Source organism: Talpa europaea (assembly GCF_964194135.1).
Source record: "Talpa europaea genome assembly, chromosome: 15".
Classification (NCBI taxonomy): domain Eukaryota; kingdom Metazoa; phylum Chordata; class Mammalia; order Eulipotyphla; family Talpidae; genus Talpa; species Talpa europaea.
In genome coordinates, this window is record NC_140083.1 from 61,049,860 (window position 1) to 61,067,047 (window position 17,188).

General features: G+C 34.2%; 1 protein-coding gene across 1 annotated transcript in view; it reads right to left on the reverse strand.

Annotated features, from left to right (window-relative positions):
- ATF7IP (activating transcription factor 7 interacting protein) overlaps positions 1-17,188 on the reverse strand; it is a gene marked incomplete at its 3' end in the record, with an annotated part of 77,395 nt that overhangs the window by 16,763 nt on the left and 43,444 nt on the right. The window contains exons 7-10 of the mRNA XM_084255657.1: positions 9,304-9,377; positions 8,639-8,727; positions 5,587-6,225; positions 760-824 (exon numbers count right to left, since the gene is read on the reverse strand). Of these exons, the coding sequence (XP_084111783.1) occupies positions 760-824; positions 5,587-6,225; positions 8,639-8,727; positions 9,304-9,377 (867 nt within the window). The remainder of the gene's footprint in view (positions 1-759; positions 825-5,586; positions 6,226-8,638; positions 8,728-9,303; positions 9,378-17,188) is intronic.

Sequence of the window (17,188 nt, forward strand, 5' to 3'; positions counted from 1 at the left end):
TTTTATCTAGTTTGGGTAAAAAAATCTGTTACTTTAAAAGAAAACAATCACTATGAAAGATCATTATGTATTCGTTTTAAAATTCATGTCCTTTATTCCTGGCTGATTTACTCAAGACTTTGTCTTGTTAGGAATGTGTTTCTTTCAATAATTAAAAGAAAGGAAAAAGAAAAAAAAACACCAATAGCCAAATGACTTCCCTATAAATCTATTACATCTAAAGTAATATAGTGGAAAAAGTCAAACGAACACTGTTATTACAGGAAAAAAATGTAGTTATTCCCTTCCTGGGTAATTAAAATATAATGTAAAAAAGTAGCAAGCTGGCAAAATGCTAATAAGCGATCAAAAAGACCAAGATTTCCTTTCCAAAAAGATGTTTATAACCAGTTAAAGAGACTGTGGGTGTATTGGGGGAGGAGGTATAAGGAAAGTAAGCCAATGAGACCTGCTTTGAATGATGGATCAGGAGGAAAATCAATGGGGAGACTGAATTTTTACAATATATGAACGCAAGTAACTATACTGTCAATTATATAATCCAAGCAGTTAGTTAATAATAATAAACCAATACTAAGAATTACTAAGCAAAGAAACTTGATTCTTGTCAAACATTAGAGAAGCTGCTTGAAAATCGTTTTTGAGAGTGGTAAAAACCAGACTTAGGATAACTTTCATTATATCAAAGAATATTGATGGAAATCTGTTCTTGTAAATTTTAATTAGAATTTTACTTTGAAACAGAAGGAAAAATCATACCTGTGATGTGCTATCAGCTGCTTTCTTATTAACAGAAGCATCTAATGTTTTGTTTGTCTGGTTTTCTGAGAAGTAAAAACAAAAACAAAAAGTCAGAACCATTTTTTAGAAGCTCTACAAAAATGTGAAAGGTTCAGCTGCTTCATATACAGAAGTTCATGTGCTTTTTTCCATACATAAATGGAACCTATCATAGATCACTGCTATAATATTTTTCAAAAGGGGAAATTCATATTAGGGTAAAAAAATTTCACATATCCTTTGATTCAGAAATTTTAACTCTATCACAAGAATATCTTAGGGAAATTATTTAAGATGTGATTAACGTAAATGTTCTACTATGACTTGTTAAGTAAAGCATAATTAATTCATCCATACGATATGCCTTTCCAGAAGAACTGTTAACGACATGGAAAAATATAATAAATTCATCAGAAAAAGTTATAAGCACAGTGATTCTGAGAATCACTACATGATCTCAGCAGTTCAATCACAGATGATTTTTCTTTCTTTATTCATTTTTTTAAATTCACACACACACAATCACATGAAAGTACCTCCATCACAGCAAGAAGATAAGCAATGTTCTTTCTGCCTCAATTTCTTAAGAGAAGACACTAAATTTTATCATATCTTTAAATCACTGAGGTTAGTATTTGGCTTTTCCTCTTTGGTTATATGGTGAATCACATTTCTAAGACTGAAACTTCCCAACTTTGCTTTCTGTGAATAAAACCTTTCTAGTCAAATATGGCATTCCTTTCATATGCAAATCTTCAGAGCACATACTGAGTTAAGTCATATGTATATTTTTTTTAAAAAAAGGAGATAGAGCTATATATTCCCATAAGCCCATATGTAAACCTGTACATTAAAAATATGGTTAAGTTAGACAGCTACCTGTTAGGTTTTTCTAGGCTACAAAAATAAAAAAGAGGCCCTTATAATTGCTACTTACTTCATCTGAATTATCTTAGTTCTTTTCATAGGCAAATATATTAAATAACAAAATTACATTGTTCATAAATGAATCACCGATAGTTTTTGGACTATGAAATTCTTGAAACACCGTTTAATGAAAAAAGGAATTCATGGTTACTAATTCTGTATGGTAAATATTGAAATACACTGATGACATTACTAAAACATAAAAATGACTCACTACCAAAGTTTTTACATAGATGTCAGGATACATTCTTTTGGAGTTGAAACTCCTTTTCGTTTGAAATGAAAATGAAACGTTAAGATAAAAGTATATAAGGGAGGCTTCATTTTTTATTTTATGTTGAGATTGCCTCATTTTTCCCAATATTCAGGAAAGGTTTAGACTTCTTTATAAAAAATTATACATACACAAACACACCACATATCATAAAATAGCTTTGAGTTTTGTTATCCAGCATGATTCTCTCTTGACCTGTGTCATAGCTAAGAATTATTCAGTGAACTATAATATTTTTTATCTAGACTTTCAATTATATCTCCTACCCCTTTATTATATACTTTCTTCAAGTTACATTTTACATTTTCATTCTATTTTTTTCTTACTAGATGACTTCTAAAAGTAAAAATTATATATCTTTCAGTCAAAACACAGAAGGTGTACCTCAAACTTTCCATCATATGGGAAACATTTTTCTTATTCTTAAAAGATACTGCTACTTAAACCAACACTGCATTTTTATAAGAGCCATAAAATGATCTTACAAAAGTAAATTAGTGCTAGATAATAACTGAATGAAAATGAATGGAATGAAAACACTGAAATTTTTTCAAACCACAGGAGTCTTTTAACTGGTATCCCTAATTCCATTTTTATCTCCCCCAAACCATTCCCTTCATTTACTGCAGTTGAGCGTACATAGATATAATACTAACCAACATCTAAGCTCTCTGCAAAAATCCTTTAACCCTTTCTCACTATCTTTACATTACTTCATACCTTTCCAGATCTCCCACATTATCTCACAGAAACTTGCATATCTTGAGAGTCATCATATTTATAACAACTTACTTTAAAGCCAAGTTCTCTATTTGATTGTGAACTTGGTGAGAATAGGGACTGGACTATTTTTACATTTGTTTTTGTGTGTAGGATTTTAAAGCAATACAGTCATTCTATATTCATGAAAGAATAAAATTAGTTAAATTTTATTCTGAAATTTCCAAGTCATCCCTAGGACATTTTTACTTAATGTAAACAGAAAATACTTACTCTATAGGAATTATAAAACTAATAAAATATATACAAATGCAGTCTAGCTGACAGATGTTTTTTATAAATAGTACCTAAGTATAAGACTCAGAAGATTTTCAATCATGTAAACCATCAATTTATCACATTAGAGATGTATTAAAGCTTGGCTTTATTATATTCAGTAAAATCTTAGTTATTTGATTTCATCTTAGGTTCTGGGGACTCTAAGTAACTATATATTTTAGCATAATTGATGGCATCCCTATAATTATGCATGATCAAAACCCAAATCATCTCATAGGCTTTAATTCTAATTAACATGAATAAAAACATACAAAGTTTTTCATTCACACTATGGCCAGTATGTAATAATTTTCTTTCAAATGTAGGAATGCAATCTAGACACTGAACTAAAGAGCTACTTAATATAACATAAAGTACACATAAATGTGCTAAACAGATGTTAAGACATGAAATTAAGTGTAAGTGTATATTATCAGAAAATAATGATATACTAGTAATAACTTAATTTTCACACAAAAATAAAAAGTCAAGTAATTAAATGAATAAAAACAAACCAACACTTATTATGACCTACAAAGTGTAATAGCTAGATAACTTTGGGCAAATACATACTCTTTGTGTCAACAAATATTCATAAAAATTTTAAGAGAACAGACAATGAAATTATATTATAATCCTGGTATTTGTAGACGTGTTTAGGGTACTAGAATACATAACATTTAACAACATTAATCTTTTAAGTTATTTCTTTTCAGACCGTGATTTTTCAGGAAAATTTCTATATTTAAGAACACATCTTTTTTAAATTGAAGTAATGCTGTTTGACAACACTGTATATAACTAAGAGGTTAAGAATATATCTTATCGCTGGAAACAACTGAAATGCTCCCAAACAGATGAATAGAGCAAGAAGATGTGGTATATATACACAATGGAATATTACTCTGTGATCAAAAAACATAAACTCATGCCATTTGCAGTAACATGGGTGGAAATGGAAAGGATAATGCTAAGCAAAGTCAGAAGGAAAAATACTGGATGGTTTCACTTATACTGGAATATAGAGAAACTACACAAAGGGTCCAGAAAAAAGACAAAGCTTGCTAGCTGATCTTAGATCTGAGGCATAAGGTAGGGCAGGGGGAGGGAGAGGAGTCACAACAGGAGAGGGAAGAACACAAGGGACTATGGTGATGTGAGAATAGCAGGGAAGACAAAAATGAATGATGATGTAAGAAAATAAATTTAATTATAAAATATATGTGTATATAGTATATTTTATATACTATATGACACTCATATGACCATGAACTAAAAACAATATCAACTTAGTCTCAAAATTTCATGAGGAAAAACTCCAAAATCACATAAAACATCTTCTATCTGATTTATTAAAAAAAAAAAATCAAGGATTAGCAGAGAAATTAAAGAAAAATAAAGTAGACCCTTCCCCCCCAAAAAATTGTGCTTGCTCTGACTAGCTAAATATAAGCATCTTTTAGTTTTGTGATAGTTGGTACTTGCAAAAGAATAATTTACTAAGGAAACATTTAAATTTTAAAAACTAATAGGAATAATTATACTTTTATTTAAAAACTTTCATATTCTAGATGTGAATTTTATGAGTGATATTCACTATGAATCCAAAATTAACTTTACCAATAAGAGCAAGTCCGTGAAATGCCATTACTATATATTTTATATGAGGAAATATACTGAGAAGGCAAGTGTATTACCAAAGGCTATATGAAAAAAAAGTGCCTTGCACTCTTGCTTACAAAAGTAATATGTACTTTAGAATCTTATATTTCATGGTTGGGTACCTACTATATCATATTAGTAAGACAGATATACTGTAGCAATTTCATTATATAGATGATGTCCACCCATTCTTGCCTGTCTTTACAAAAGTAGTGGCGATAAGTATGAAGTCAGAAATGAAGAATAAGCAAGTTTAAGAAGAATACAAAAAGTATGCTTTGTAGGAATAAGGAAGACAGAGTTTTAGATTTTATATACTAGTACAATCAAGTTGTGCTTTTTGCAAAAAGTTTGAAGTATATAAAGACATATCTCAAACTGGAAAATATACAAAAGAGAAAACTAGAAACAATCAAATATTTTATAATAAATTAGAAGGGGAAGAAATTAGTTTTAAACTGTCCAAATTTGGAAGATATAAGTAATGAACGCACAAATGATTTTTCCAAATTGGTAGGAAAGATATGTGGCTTTTATTTTCTTGCATAACCGTTCTGTCAACTATACACTTTAAAATATCTTTTGTTCTATTCAGAAATTCCTGGCAAATGTACTGTAAAAATAATGCTTGCTATAAAGCTTAAATTAAAAATTCATCTAGATTATGAAAATGACTAAAAGATAAATAACAAACGTTCACTTCTCAAACTCTTCCTCAAATCCCATTTTAACAACATCATTTCTCTCCAAACTTACTAAAAGCAATCTCTAGGAAATTCTATTTACCATGTTCATCCAATAATGCTAGTCACGTACCCTTACACACACAGACACACACACGTTCAATTACTTATAGGTCAATAACATGCTTAAATCTCTCATCCTAAAGCTACACAGTGACTCACCAATTCTTAGGGTCGTAGCACTGCTCTGTTCTGCAGGAGATGAAGTACTAAAAGCAGAAATTGGAATTTTCATCTGTATAGGACCTCGATTATTTGAGGGACTATAAAGTCCTGAGGGGCCCACTGTGGGTAGAGAAGTCCTTGTGGCTTGTACAATAGAGTGTGCTGTTGGAACAGCTTGTACCGCAAGTGTTGTTCCCAATGGTGCAGCACTGGCAGGAGAGTTCCTTTGAATACTGGGACTGGGCACAGAAGGAACATTGTTTGGTTTAGTGGAGTTTGACAAGGATGGCAAGGATACTGGATTTTTGGTAAGACCACTCACTGTAGGTGGGCTTTGCACAGAAATGAATTCAACATTGCCGGATGGTTGATTGGTCACTAAAGTCCCTGGATGACTCTGCAGAAGTTGAGGCTGGGAGGATACTGCAACAGGTACATGCAAGATCACTGGTAAAGGTTGCAAAGAGATGGTAGGCTGGGGATTTCCACTAGGCACCTGAGTCGTAGCAACTACTGTAGCTGTGTTGGGTGCAGGAAGAACTGATGTTGCTGTCAGAGAACCTGAAGTCACTGGAGTATGCAATTTAGGTTGACCACTAACAACCGCTGGAGGAGTAACAAGACTGGTTGAAGATACTAAAGAAAGAAAGAAAAAAATCTCAGATTTTAATGGCTATCTTCATCTATCAGCTAGTATAACAATATAGTTTGCATTATTTTAAATTTAATGTAGTATATATAGTAGACAGAGTAAAGTCTTTCTTAATGAATTTTTTCCAGATTTACATTCTGGAAAATCTTAAAATTTCATTTAGAGAAGTATTTTTGGTACATTATGAAAACAGGAGACAATTTATACTTAATATGGAAGACGGCTATTTCAACATCAAAAACAATTTTTGAAAATTACTATAATCACCTCAGAGAAACTAACTGGAGAAACAAAACACAGAAATCTATGTAAAATCTATGTAAAACTGTAAAGATATTTTTGAAATCACACTAAAAGAATTACAAATGCCACGGAATAGTGGCAATGTAGAAAATCAAACAGAAAATTTAGGGTCACCACCATTAATGAGTAATAGATAAAATTGGTCATGGCATTTTATCATTTTGACCATGTAAAACCTGTATCTATGGATCATGTTTCACTGAATTTTCTAGGAGCAAATTGAGGGGATGCTAATATTGGCATTATTAACATAATATGATATAAAAAACAAAGTGATGGTGGGAGATAAATTAAGAAATAAGGGAGAAGACACTAAAGACAAAATCAAAATGCTGATTACTGGTATTTTATAGTAATTTTGGTTCAACTCTTAGGTTTATTCTCACTTGAACAGCTTTGAAATCAATAACCAAATTTCTGTTTCAGATTTGTAGTCTTCTAAAGTCAGACATTCTAGGTCAACAAATTTTAAAGTGTGGTCCAAGAGGACACCTGGAGGTTACTGAGACCCTTTTTTTTTTTTGACAGTTTCCAATGTCAAAATTATTTTCATAACAATAACACATTATTTGACCTTTTTCTCATGTGGACATTTGTAGTGATAGAGCAAAAACAATGGTGAGTAAAAGTTCTCATGTCTCAGTACAAAAATGATGGTTATGGTACTAAACTGGATTCTTTATAACCACATTTACAGAAAAACTAAACAAAATTATTTCACTTAAATATGTCCATAATAAAGCAGTAAAAACTACTGATTTTATTAAATGTCAACACCCGAGTACAGTTCTCCTTACTATTCTACATATTGAAAATTTATATACTAATGAAATGCACCAACCCTGGGAAGATTTAGATAACTTAATAAGAATTTCCCAACTGATCAAAAAAATTATACTATAAAAGATACATCTAAGCCCCCCAAATAAATAAATAAAAGATTTGTTGATTGGGTTTCAGATTCCACTTTGCAACTAACCTCTAAGAAACTATTAGTTGGCCATGTCAAGCAAGAATATCCACAATTCTCTAAAAATGTTACCTAGTCCTAACCAACTATATACATTTGTATGAGACTGAATTTCCTTCATATATTTCAATAATAACAACAAATTTATAGCAGATTCAATTAGATTTAGATTTGAAAATTTAGCAATCATTAGCAGTCTTAATTTTTTTTTTTTTTTTTGGTGGGACCCTCACCGGCGGCCGGGGAACAAACCGGTGCTGCAGAGGCTGTTGGGCAGCCTCGCAGCCCAGCCTTGCAGCCCAGCGCTCAACCACTGCACCACCAGGGTAGGCCCACAGTCTTAATGTTTTAAAGTAAATTACAAAGGTGATTTGTAAAGATGTAACATAATACTTTTTCACTAAAACTTTAAAGTTTAAATAGGTATTTTTCATTAAGACATAATTTGTGTTCTATAAATATGATCTCTGTAATAATTTTAACTGATTAAACAATCACTTAAATATTTTGTTTCAATTTCTACTGTATTAAATATTGATCAAAAATAAAAGCTCAGGGCCTCCCTGGTGGCACAGCGGTTGAGCGCTGGTCTGCGAAGCTGCCTGTAGCCTCCACAGCGCCGGTTCAATCCCCAGCCACCGGCAAGGGTCCCACATGGTGCGCAGACCTCTCCTGCTGTGCTCTCTGCTCCCCTCAGCAGTGTATTTCGTCAATCTGCCTGTTCTGCTCCCCGCTCTGTCTCTGGTGAATCCTTGCACCCTCCCACGCTTCTGACTGTACCCAGTGTTTGTATAAAGTAAATAAATAAATCTTAAAAACAAAACAAAAAAACCCAAAAAAACACACACACAAAAAGCTCACTGGGGTCTTAATAATTTTTAAAGATTATATGATCATACAGGGGTAGGGATACCAGAAAGTGTAAGAATCACTACAGTAAGATTTGTATTCCTGTATTTTCATGCATATCTATAATCTTGATTTTTTAAATGAAATTGTGTATTAACACTCTATTTTATCAGTGTGTTCACTTTCTTAGTCTATTTAAACATCAAAAGAATGTAAGAAAAGAAAACCAACCTTCATTTCCTGAGAAAATGTATTTCAATGTTAAAGAATATTACCTGTATTCACAGGGGTCTGAAATGATGATGGTGTACTCTCGCTTACATTTCTTTTGGACTCCAGCATCTGTCTCACTGTGGTTACATTTCTATGAAATATATATGCACACAAATAGTCAATGGAAATGCTACTGGAGACATCTGTTTAAGCACAGAGAAAATAGTAGCCTATAGGAAAAAGGGGTGTGTAGACTTGAATACTGTAGCAGTAAGCAAATAAATATACTGAGGCAAAAGTGGCACACAAACTCTAAAATGCTGGGACTTATGGAATATGATAAGAGTCTTCTCGCTTATATACTAATGTGCTCAGTTTTCTCCTGAAAACCAAGTGTAGGTTCTAGTATCTGCTGACATTGGCTTTTACCATCTTTTACCAAAGGATTTTCAAAAAATTGAGAGTATGATTTATTATATTATAAGAAGTTATATAGCCATCTGCAACAACCAAAGAAAGCTCTATAATAAATTATTAAAGTCAACTTCCAGAGATGAGCAATTGTAACAAAGCAAAAAAGGGAAAAAAAGGAAATTGATTTAATATAACATACCACTATCTCTACATAATTACATAGAATAACATTCCAACATTTTCCTGCAAAATAAAATCAGAAACTTGTTTTTTTTATTAAAACTCTGACAAGCAGACTGCTTATAATTCTCACCTGTAGGATGCATTGTTATTGCTGTTGACATCAATTACAGACTTTCCTGGTGATACAGGTGGGTTTGGTGGATTCTGTGGGAGAAAAATACCCAAGAAAATAAAATCCGATGTACAAGAAAACTTTAAAAATAAGACCTTTATATGAGTTGTTAATTACCTGTTATTTCTATAACGCAGAAAATATTACTAGTTGAAAGAACTTGTGTCTTGACACTGCCTTTTGTAGTGTACTCTAACCATATCACTTAATCCTTAGAAATAACTGCTTACCATGAGTAAGATTAAGTATAATTCCTATATCTCAGTATCTTGAGTGAAAAACAATAAACAATATAAAAATGTCTTAAATGCTGTAAGGCTTCAGCAATTCTAACAATACAAGTGAGTGAATGGACACACAAGTTCAATAAAGATATAATGATTGCCTACTACATACCACATACAGCAGACACCAGATGACCACCAGCAACTCAACAAAGTATGGTTAATATTCATTAAGTCAGATAAATGCTTGATAACTATGACTTAAAGCAAAATTGCATAGAATGAAAGCAGAAGTAAACTACCAAATAAATGGTACCCTAGGTCACAAATCAAAATTCTCAGTTATTTTTATATTTTTTGTTTGAAAGTAATACCTGCCACAGTGACTGATAATTTCATAAAAAGATGTCTCAATTCTAACTAAGAATCACTATTTCAACCTCCCCCCTTAAAAACCAAATAATATAGAAATATAATTCTAATATCGACAAGTTAATTTCCACTATTTGGACCTTCATCATAATGGTACTATAATCACTTATTTCTTAAAGTGAGGGAAAAAAATCAGTCCAAGATTTACTTAAATGTAATAAAAATACATGTCAAAGCAAATGTGTTAAGAGCTTAGGATAACATCAAACAGATGCCACTAAACATTTCTTCTTTTCTCAACAACAAATATATCTCACTGCTTTTAACAGGACAAGGGGATAATTTTAATCAACCAAATACAGCAATTGTACTAAGTGTGTAGAGGAGTAGAGGAGACAAAATATAGAATTAAGAAACTGCTTTAAAGGTGCTTAAATGTGATTGTGGACAAAGATATTTGAAACAATCAGAAAGCAAATTAAAGTAACAGTGTAGCATCAATGGAAAAAGTTTGTGGGAAAAGGACTGAATCTCCAAATAGGACTTGAAGTAATCAGTATACTCAAAACAAGACGAAGTTAAAGAATATTTCAGGAAGAAAAACAAGAAAAGGAAGAGTAAAACGTAAAGGATAAATACAACTGGTTTAGGACATTGGCATGGAGTCATTACAGAAGCTTGAACACTATAGGGTGATGACATCAGTTGGATGGCAGAATAGGAAACACTCCCATTCTTCCCTCACAGAGACAACAACTTAAAAATACATGAACCAGATTTCCTTTTGTAAGAATTCTAGAAACCATTTAAGAGATTATAGCACTGCAAGAAAAGCAAGGCTAAGAAGAGGTGTATTGTAGTGAGTAGAAAAGTCTGTTGCACTTACCCGCACATACCCTATCCACCTCCCAGCAGAGCATGGCGGAATCAAGAGAAAATTCCCAACTTGTAGCTTCTCCTTCAGGAAGGAAAAAGAAGAGTGGAACTTGCGTGCAACATTCTGGCTGTTTGGGGAACTGTCAAAGGGGCTGGTTTCTATTTCACCTGACTTGGAGGAAGAGACACTTGGCAGATGCCTGGAGGCCAGATGTGAACAAAGAGAAATCTCTTTGACTGGGGCAACACCAGGAAAATTGCAGGAACAGAAACAGAAAGCAAAGGGAACTCCAAAACCATGGTTTGTTAAAGTAGCAGCAAGACTATAAAATGAAAGATAGATACTAGGGGGAGAGTTCCACAATAGAAAAAGATAAACCTCTTCCAGTGGGAGATTAATGAAAAAGATGCATCAAATATGCATCTCCAGGAAGTTTGAGAGCCCCAGAACATCTACCTGGCTTGACAAGTCTTCCTTCTTTCCCTTTGTATGAAAGTATTCTGAAGAATAGAAAAGGATTTTTCAAATGCAGAAATTTCAACAAAAGAGAAGCAGTCACACAAAGAAACAGAGCCCAATCACAGGACTATATTTCCAGAAACAAACCTTAAAGAAACAGAGATCTATGAAGTATTCAACAAATAATTCAAAATAGTGACACTAAGATGCTCAGTGAGATAAAAGAGAACACAGACAGAAACTGAAGTCAAGAAAATAACACATGAAGAAAATGAGAAAATTAATGAGACAAACTTTCAAACAAACTATCAACAAACTTGGAAACAAAGCATTTGAGTTACAGGAACAAAAAGAACAAAGAATGAAAAAGAATGGAGAAAGACTAAAAGATTTATGCAACATTCAAGTCCACCATGAGGTGTACCAATATATGAATATGGGAGACCCTGAATGACAAGAGAAAATGGGCGAAAAAAGTCTACTTGAATAATGGCAAAAAAAAAAACTTTCCAAATTTGAGGCTGTAAATTGACATACAAATTCAAGAAACTCTGATCTCCAACAACAAAGAATGCAGAGAGCTACATGAAAAACACAATCAAGTTGTCAGAAGTCATATGAAGATAATGAACTTTGAAAATAGCAAGAGAAAAGCGAACCATCACATTCAAAGCAATTCCCATAAGATTATCAGAGGACTTTTCAGCAGAAATCTAGTGGCACTAAGGGAGTGATATGTTATCTTCAAGGCATAGGGTCAAAAAACTGCCAAGCAAGAATACTACAGCTAGTAAAACCATCATTCAAAACCAAATGAAGGCAAAATAAAAACTTTTCAGATAAATAAAAAACTTAGTAGAGTTCATCAGCACTAGACCTGCCAAACCAGAAATGCCAACAAGAGTCCTTAAAATGGAAATGAAAGGACTAAAACTTGAAAACATAAGAATTTCTCTGGTAAAAGTAAATAACACCCCCCCCCCCGCAAAAAAACAAAACAAAAAACCCCCCATAATTCTCCATCAATAAAAACCTGGTGAACAAATCATATTTAATTCAGCATGGACTTGAAGCATAAATAAATCTGTTAAGCGCTATACAATATAGTAAATATGTAAGATATCAATACCATAAAATGGTATGAAGATTGGGCATCCCTGGTGGCGCAAGGGGTTAATTCCCAGCACTATGAAGCTATCTGCAGTGACTGCAACACCAGTTCAACCCCCAGACAGGGAGATACCCACATGGCACAGCAGACATCTCCTGCCTTGCCTGCTGCTCCCCTCAGCAGTGTACTTCAGTCAGTCTGCCTGTTCTGTTCCCCACTCTGTCTCTGATGAATCCTCTCACCCTCCCACTCCTCTGGCCTGTACCCCAGTTCTTGGATACATAAATAAATCTTAAAAAAAATACTGATTGGTAGAGCTGTTATATGTGAACAAAGTTAAAGGTGTTACCAGATTAAAATAATAATTTTAAGATATCTTATGTAATAAACATGGTATCCACAGAAAATGTATTTCTATTTCCTTGTGTCTTCTACTTATATTCACAATGTTTTATAATCTCCCTCTTTTAGCTTTTTCACCTCCTTTATTAGGTTATTCCTAGGTATATAATTTTTGGGATACCATTGTAAATTGGATGGTTTTCTTAATTTCTTCCTGATCAGACTGTTTTTCATATAGGAAGGCTACTGATATTTGTGTATTGATTTTGTAACCGGCTACTTTACTGAACTGGTTTTAGTTTTCCTGTAGAATTTTTAAAGGATTTTTTCTATATATTACCATATCATCTACAAATAATGATAGCTTTACCTCTTCTTTTAGAATTCCTTTTATATCTTTCTCTCACCTAATTGTCCCAGCCAGTACTTCCACTATTACACTGAAAATCAGTGATAAGAGAGGACATCCTTGCCTTGCTCCAGATCTTAATAAAAAGGCTTTCAGTTTTTCCACAATTGAGAATGATGTTAGCTGTGGGTTTGTCATTTATGCCTTTTATTACATTGAGATATGTAATAAAGTAGCAGCAAGGTTTTATATCAAGGTTTTCACCATAGAGAACTTTATCAAAAGCTTTCTCAGCATCTACTGATATGATCATATGGTTTTTATTTTATTTTGTTGAATTATGAATTATGTTAATTATTTTTGGGTGTTGGACCATCCCTATGTCTCTGGAATGAATCCACTGTTGATGGTGTTTAATGCCTTTGATACATTGTTGCTCTGGTTTGCAAAGGTTTTAGTATGGATTTTGTATCTGTATTCATTGGTGAGGTTGGTCTGTGGTTTTCTTTTTTGTGTTGTCTTTGGTTTTGATATTACAGTGATGTGACCTCATAAAATGTATTTGGTAGCATTCCTTCTTAATTTTGAAAGTGTTTCAGCAGAATAGACATTAGTCCATCTTTGAGTGTTTAGTAGAACTCACTTATGAAACCATCTTGTCCTAGGATTTTGTTTTGGGGAGGATTGATTACTGTTTCAATTTCCTTACTTGTAATAGGATTGCTCAAGTTGTCTATTTCTTCTTTGTTCAGTCTTAGATGACTGTGTAAGAATTTGCCCATCTCTTCTAGATTGTTGAGCTTGTTTGCACAGAAATGTCCATAGTAATCTCTAGCCTGTTTTTCTGCCATGTCTGTTGTGATTTCTCCTCTTTCATTTATGATCCTATTTGAGTTTTCTCCTTTTTCTTAGTGAGCCTGACCAGAGGTTTGTCTGTTTTGCTTATTTTTTCAAAGAACAAACTTTTGGTTTCACTGATCTTCTCAATGGTCTTTTCAACTTCTATTTCATCTTTTTTGTCCCCCTTCTTATATTTTTTTAAATTCTTTTTCTTCCAAGTTCCTCAAGATAGGAGATTAGTATATTTCTGTGAGTTCTTTCTTGTTTCTTGATGTGGACCTGTATTACATATATTTTCCTCTTAATACTGCCTTTTGCTGTCCCAAACATTCTGAAACGTTTGTCTTCATTATCACTTGTCAAGGTAGTTTTTAATTTCTTCTTTGATTTCCTCACTAATTCAATAGTCTTTCAGTAGCATAATGTCCAGTGTCCTTGTAATGAGGGATCTTCTGGCTTTCTTTTTGTAGTTGATTTCTAGTTTGATACTTTTATAGTCAGAGGAGATCCTTTGTATGATTTCAGTCTTCATGTACTTGGTGTTTGTCTTGTGACCCAATCAATATGTGGCTGATCCTAGAGATGATCTGTATGTACTAGAGAAAAATGTGTATTCAGTTTTCTGGGGGTGCAGTGTCCAGTAGATGTCTGTTAGGCCATGTGTCTAGATCTTTGTTTAGGGCTATTGTGTTTTTGCTTCTCTTTTGTCTTGTTGATCTGTCCCTTGGTGAGAGTGGGGTGTTAATGTCTTCTACTACATATGCATTTTCTCTAGTACCTTTTCAGAGATGATAGCAATTGTCTAATGTATTCTGGTACTCCTTCATTTAGTGAGTATCTACTGGTAAGTGTTATGTCTTCCTGGTGTACTTACTGTCCCCTTGATCAGTATATAGTGTCCATGTCTCCTGTCACCTTTTTCAACTGGAAGTCTATTTTATCTGCTGTAAGTATGGCTGCCTCTGCCTTCATTTGGGTGCTTGTAAAATTGTTTTCCAACTCTTTCAAACTACATTTATCTCTGGAACTCAGGTGTGTTTCCTGGAGGCAGTAAGAGTTGGATTCTGTTTTCTGATCCAACATGCTACTATGTCTCTCTCTATTGGTGAGTTTAGTCCATTCACTTTTAGAGTGATTATTGCTACGAGGAAGTCTGTAACTGCCATAGTTTGTAGTATTGTGGTTCTATTTAATTCCTTTCTATGCTATTCAATTCTTGTGTTCATTCCTCTATTGGTTTCCATCATAAGGCTCTTTAATATTACTTGGAGTGGGGATTGAACAGCATTTCTTGCCTTGAGTTTTTTAAATATGTTACTCCATTCTCTTTCTGTCCATAGTGTTTCTTCAAAGAAGTCTGATGTTGGCTAATCTATTTTCCTTTATAGGTTATGTGTTTCTTCCTCCTCCTCAACTTCATTACTTTTTATTTGCCTTGGACTTTTGGAAGCTTTACAACTATGTGTCCTCCTGTAGACGTCTTTTTATTAAAACAGCCTGTGTTCTTTGAGCTTCCTGTATGTTTATTTTCATTTTATTTTAAGTTTGGAAAGTTTTCTTAAATTATTTCCTTGAGTAACTTTTTGGCTCCCTACCCTCATCTTCTGGGACTCCTACGACTCTTACATTTCCTTTCCTCATGGAGGCAGATAATTCTTGAAGTGTCTCTTCACTCTTTTTCCCTTGAATCACTCTTCTTTTTTCTTTCTTGATTCTTTTTTGCATTTGCATCTTGGAGAGTACTGATTTGTTTTTTCATATCTTTGATTCTATGTCCATGGCTTTCTCCAGAATTTTTTACTTCCTACATTGATTTTTTTTTATATTCTTCAGTTACTTTATTTTCTCTTTTTAAGTTTCAATCTCGAACGTCTGTTTGCTGATTATATTTCTCATAGCATTCTTTCCCTTTCTTGGACATTCTTGTTTATCTCTGATCTGTTTTTCTGAGTTTTGCATTAGTCAAATTCTTTGACTTTCTTAATTATGGCAATTCTGAATCTTCATCTGACAAGAAAAATTCTTCCATGTCAGTGTTACTGGGTTCTAGAGACTGGTTTTCTTTCTGTGGTATTTTGTTCCCCTGAGGGCTTCTTTGACCATTTATATTTTTGTTTCTCCCCATTGTCTGCTTTCAGGTTTACTCTGCAATAGATGGGGTTTCTATCGGGTTGGGGTCTGTTGTCCCTCTAATTCTGAGTGCGTACTGGGGTGCAAAATACAGCTTGTTCAGGTGGGTATCCAAGCTACTGGGGCCATGGACTTCTATTTGGGAGAGCTGCTGGTTGGGTATCATGGGTGGCTGTGTAGCTCTGGCTAAAATAGTTTACTACCTGACTCAAGTCCTGAGTCTTACCAGTCTGTGCAGGTGCTGGCGGGGATCTCATGGGAAGTCAAAGGACCTTTGTATGTACAGGCAGGCACTGGTGGGGTCCTGTAGTACATCGCAAGGCTTTTGCTGGTCTGGATAAGTGCTGTCTGTCCAGGCTGAGGCCGGCAGGATCTCATATAAGTTTGTAAGACCTTTACTGAATGGGCAGATTCTTGCCGAGAATGATGTGAGGTCTCTGTGTGCTCTAACTCCATCCCCAAAGTGGACCTGGGATCTCAGAGGTCCAGGTAAGGACTAGCTGGGTCTTAAAAAAGTTTACAAGACTTCTGCTGCTCTGGGCTGGGGTGGATTCTTATGTGGAAGGTCGTGAGGTCTCTGGGAACTATGGCACCCTACAGTAATTATTTTAAATTTAAATAGATTAAATTCTCCATAGAAAGACATACAATAGATTTAATGAATAAAAAACAAGCTCTTGCTATATGCTGTCAACAAAAGAGATACTTTAGATCTAAAGACACACAGGCCAAAGGTAAAAGGCTGGAAAATGATAATTCATTCAGGGCCTCCCTGGTGGCGCAAGGATTTGAGACACAACCCATGAAGCTATCTGCAACCACTGAAGCACGAGTTCAATCCCCGGTCAGGGAGCTACCCACAGGGCGCAGCAGACCTCTCCTCACACTCCCGCTGCTCCCCTCAGCAGTGTATTTCAGTCAGTCTATCTGTTCTATGCCCCACACTGTCTCGGGTGAATCCTCTCACCCCCCCATACCTCTGGCCCATGCCCTAGTTCTTGTATGCATAAAATAAACCTTAAAAAAAAAAAAAAAAAGAAACGGAAAAGTATTTAAAAAAAGATAGGGCCTCCCCTGGTGGCGCAGGCGGTTGAGCGCCACACTGTGAGGCTGTCCACAGCCTCTGCAGCGTTGCTTCG